Source organism: Centruroides sculpturatus, unplaced genomic scaffold (assembly GCF_000671375.1).
Source record: "Centruroides sculpturatus isolate CEXI.00-Female unplaced genomic scaffold, Cexi_2.0 scaffold367, whole genome shotgun sequence".
In the NCBI taxonomy this organism is placed as follows: domain Eukaryota; kingdom Metazoa; phylum Arthropoda; class Arachnida; order Scorpiones; family Buthidae; genus Centruroides; species Centruroides sculpturatus.
The window spans coordinates 392696-397837 of NW_019384575.1; the positions used below are offsets into that span (position 1 = coordinate 392696).

The window sequence follows — 5142 nt, forward strand, 5'->3', positions numbered from 1 at the left end:
ATATACAGTATATATACTGTATATTCACAATTGTTCTATTATTTTTATTATTATTTTAATAATAGCTTCCTTTTCTTCCATTAATACTACTTTATGATATTTTATTGTTGATATTTACTTTTTTTTTACCTCTAAGTAAATGATATGTTAACTTAATACATGATGCCAATTTAGGGAAACTCGGCAGGATGGAGCAAATGTGAAGTTTGTCGGCCCACCAATGGCCAAGTGGTTTGTCCGGATATGTCAGGCACCGTCCCTCATCACCCGGCCGTCCTATTGTGGGTCTGGCCGAACCCAATGGGCTTGCTAAAAAGATGCCCTCTTAATGCCCACAGGACGTAAGACGTAAGACCCAAGAGTAAAAAAAAAAAAAAAAAAAAACCGTTTGTTGATTCGACCAGGCCCACAGTCCAATGGTGGAAGACAGAATCCGAGTTATCCGGAACGGACAACCCCCGAAAAATTTGGGGTTTTTTCACCCGTCCGGATTCATTCCCGCTGATTCCACCAGAGCGGTAGGAAATCACTTTAATCATTCGGTCATCGGCCTGCTTCCTACGATGAGTATGGAATAAAGGTCCTCTTAGCGCTCACAGGATGAAAAAAATCAAACGATGGAAAAAATATTTTAAATTTATGTAATAAATACAAATAACCGGATAGATAACAAGAGATGTCGGCTACACCCTACCAAATAGATTAGTAATTATTCAGCTTTACAGCCGGATAAAGTTCGTTTGGTATTTTTAATTTATACTGTATTTATTAAATTAATAATTACTAATTAAACATTTTGGTAAGAATAATAATTTCTAAAATATTTCACCAATTAAATTTTATTAAATTATTTGAAAAATCGAATTGTATTCCACCAACGGAATTGTTTTGGATTCGAATGTTTTCGAACGAATAATGAGAAAAAATGAATTCGTTAAGCGTTTTTCTTGTAGTTTTGTTTGTTTTTCACGATTTGACCATGTTCATTTTTACTAATAAGACTTCCTACCCTTATAAAATTGACAATAAAGTCGTTTTCAATTTCGACTTTTATCACGGGGAACTTAAAACAGGAAGAAAAGTTTATGGAATTAATTTCGTCGCCTATGGGAGAGACTTTGAATTTCGTCTGATAGAACAAGAATCCGTCTTGTATTCGGCTACAAAAGTTGTTATTCATAAAGGTAACGCATTACAGAAAATGTATCTACGAAACATAGGCGCATCCCCCGTCATGAGAGGAAAATTAATACATCAGAACATTTGGAACGTCATCGGTTATGTTTACGAAAAGGAATTATTTCTAATATTTCAGGAAGGTCCCCATTTATATATGGTAGAACCACCTCGCTTGCACGTGAAAGATCATCAAATTCAAACCGGAGTCATTTATAGAATGAGAGATGTGACAATAAAACCGACTTATGACGATGGCAAAGCTGTCTGCGAAGTGATGAGGGATGATGGTTTTCTTAGATTTAACTATCGCAGGAAATCTGATCGTTTGCAGTTTAGTAAACAAATTCCAGTTACTGAAACATTGAAATCGTAAGTAATTATTTTATACATCTAGAAAATAGAGTGCAGTATTCATTTAATGTTCAGTATATTAAATTTTAAAGATTTTCTGTTAAACTATCTTGTATTTTTTTCTTTCAGTCATCAAACCATGTGCTCTCTGGAAGTGTTAGTCGATTACACTTATTTCCAACATATGAGCTCGGATCATAAGCGTGTGGTTACTGAAGTTCTGTATTATATTGGAATTGCAGATGAAATATTTCAAAAAAGCGACATAAATGAAGACAGAATACCTGACGGAGTAGGATTTAATGTTGAAAAAATAACGATTTTCGAAAACAAAGATGATCTGGGAAATCCTTTATCAATAGAAACAAAGGATCACAACGTATTTCTAGATTCTTTATCTCGATATCGCCATCCTTACTGCATGCTGATATGCTTTTGCCACAGAGATTTTTGGAAACGAAACGATTGCGTGACTGGAGACGCGAAGAAAATTGGTGGAATATGTCACAATGTGAACGCAGCTACGAAGAAAATGAGTAACGTAGCTTTTGTGACCAGTCTAGAAAGAAACACGACGGTACCAAGATTTAGAGTCACATTAAATCTAGTTCATCAATTGGGACACGCATTCGGTTGCAAAGATGATGCATTCAAAGACAAAGAATGTAGTTCTAATTACTGGAATCCACAAATGGGAAACTACATCATGTATCCAAAAATTCCCTACAGAAAGAAACCAAACAATTGGAAATTTTCACCATGCTGCTTAAGATCTATGAATAGACGCCTTAAAGACAAAAGTTAGTATTTTAAATATATTTTTTAAAACAATACTTAAATATATATTCTGTTTAATGTGTTAAATGATCTCTCTATAATATATCTACGTTTAATTATACGTAGATATCTGTTTGAAAGAAGCCAATCTTCCATCCTGCGGCAACGGAATTGTGGAAGAATGAGAAGCGTGCGACTGCGATTCATCAGTGGACGATTGCAAAGAAATTGAGAAGTGTTGTATTTTAAAAGTTCATCAATAAAATGTTTTCTTCAATACCGTAAAATGTGTTCGCCCGGTAAAGGAATGTGTTGCGACCAATCTTGTTCTTTTGTACAAAGTATGGCAAAGAAGAGTTGCTACAGCAACGAAATTTGTTTTAATGGTACTTCGTTATGCGATGGATTATCGCCTTTTTGTCCCGGGGAAGTCGAACCCGATGGAACATCCTGTTTTAATAACGCTGGAACTTGTGTTAAAGGCGAATATAGAAGCAGTATCTGCGATAATCATGGCTTTAAACTTTGTGAATGCGCTACGCGTCACAAAGAATGTCATATATGTTGCAAAAACGGATCGGATGTTTGCAGAACAATCATAAACTTTATCTTGTAGACGGCGGTTTATTTGTAAAACTGACCGGAACTGATTGCGATAACCATTACGGGACTTGTCTGAGGTAAATATTTTTGTTAATTTTAATATATATATATATAATAAATGAATATTTATATTGCAGTGACGGAACCTGTGTAAAGAAAAAATTCTTAACGAAGATATTTGGATGAAAAGAGATAGTAATTCTGCTTATTGCTGTACTTATAATATTCGCATGTGGTTATCACTTCGTAAATAAGCATAAAGACAGTGTAACGTCAGTATTCAGACAAAGACGAAAAGCAAACAGAAGACCCGGAGAAAAACAGACTAGATCAAGAAGAAAACGTGTTAAGGGAAAGAAAGGCTCAGTGAAGAAAAATGCACCAAAGAAAGTGAAACATTCAAGCGATGTCGAAGAAAGTGCACAATACGAACATTCAAGCGATGTCGAAGAAAGTACACAACACAATTCTGTTCTATAACGAAAATTATTTAAAATTTATTTAAAGTATTCGAAAAGTATTTATATAAAGCAGTAGACCCCCCTATAACACTGTTGATAATTCCGTTTTATATGAATTCCATGTTGTACGAGTCACTTAGATTTTACAAATACATGAGCCGTTCACAACCCGGCATATATATTTGTAAAATCTAAGTGACTCGTACAACATGGAATTCATATAAAACGAAATAATCAACAGTGTTATAGGGGGTCGACTGTATTTTTATATACAAGAAGGAGAAATTAAAATGGTTAAACTGTCGTTTTCTTCAATATTGGCGCAAGAACAATGCGCCCATTTATCACAGCGGCTACATTTATTATTATTTTCCGAATAAATAAATGTAAAAATTTGAACTTACTCGTATTTACTTTACCAGACAATACTGTCACTTCGCGCATGCTCAGTTTCGCTATTTTTTAAGCAGACGATATTTTTTTTTTCATTGAAAAAAAAATTTTTATTTCGATTTTTATCCCACATTTTATTTCTTGTTAAGATAGTATTTAAATTAAAAAAATGTTTTCACAAATAAAATAAAACCTAAAAACATAAAGAATAAAGTAATACAGTATATACTGTATAAATTTATAACAGTTAGATATGATTTAAAAGTGGAATATTTCATTTTCTATAAAAAGATCATTTTTAAACTTATTATTTTATATATTCGAAAAAATGATATAGAATTATCAATGACAACGAATTTAAAACTAGTTTACTGCACTATATTGCAGTGCCTCTAGCCAGCCGCAGAATTCATGGTCAATCTTGGGCGGTACCCCATCTTGCCCAAGATTGACCATTTCAAAACTAAACAATTTCAGTTTTAAAGGTTACTTCGAACACCATAATATCTTCATCTAAAAAGTAATGTAAAAGTTCGCAATGATGCTTACTTTGTAGAAACTTTGTAGCGGGCGTAAAATTAGATGAAGTATTGCCGAAACATGGAAAATTGTCTTACTTCCAAACAAAGAGAGCGATTCGGACGTTCTCTCGTCCCGCGATCCCTTTTGAGGTTGACATTTAGTTCCCCAAATAACAGCTAGATGAAAGCGCGTTAACCGCGAATAAACAGACGTCCCTATCTTACTCCATGGCCCCCATCTTGCACCACCTTCCCCTACTTAAGGTGACACCTACCTCTGCAGAAGACCCGAGAACGAGTCCAAATGGGTCGTAAACTCTAAGAATTTTTCGGATTTTTGTCCGTTTGAATTTGTTGGACCCACAAGAGGTTTGGCTAAAAAAGTTTCTCTTAGTCTCCACAAGGGTGAGAGTTAAAAAAAAACCCTTATATACAAGTTACTATGCTAAATTTCGTTTCTATACAGCATCAGATAATTATAATCATTATATATTTGCAAAATTTCAACTTTTCAGTTCGTCCAATTTCCAAGAAATTTTAAAAATGAATGGATAAAATCAAAATAAGAATATTTTTTTAATTGCAAAAAAATTTCAAAATTTCATCAGATAATATTATTGATAACTATTGAACCTTCACCATAAAATCAATGACCGTGAAAAAATTCGTAAATAGGTTGCTCTAAATGAACAATGCTCGTATCCGTTTTTTGAAATTCCTCACGATTATTAGTTGGGTTCAACGTATTTACGAATGCATTTACAAATTGAAAATTTCTATTGATAAATACACTTCACGAGTTCAAATATAATGAAGATAGTAATAAGTGATTACAATATCATAACAATGGGACGGTC

General features: G+C 33.6%; 1 protein-coding gene across 1 annotated transcript; it reads left to right on the forward strand.

Annotated features, from left to right (window-relative positions):
• Positions 1 to 859: 859 nt before the first annotated feature.
• On the forward strand, positions 860 to 2492 carry LOC111624325 (disintegrin and metalloproteinase domain-containing protein 10-like). Its single transcript, XM_023367147.1, has 3 exons — positions 860 to 1548; positions 1660 to 2330; positions 2434 to 2492. The coding sequence occupies exons 1-3, from the start codon at positions 926 to 928 to the stop codon at positions 2490 to 2492; spliced, it is 1353 nt and encodes a 450-aa protein (XP_023222915.1). The 5' UTR covers positions 860 to 925.
• Positions 2493 to 5142: the final 2650 nt, after the last annotated feature.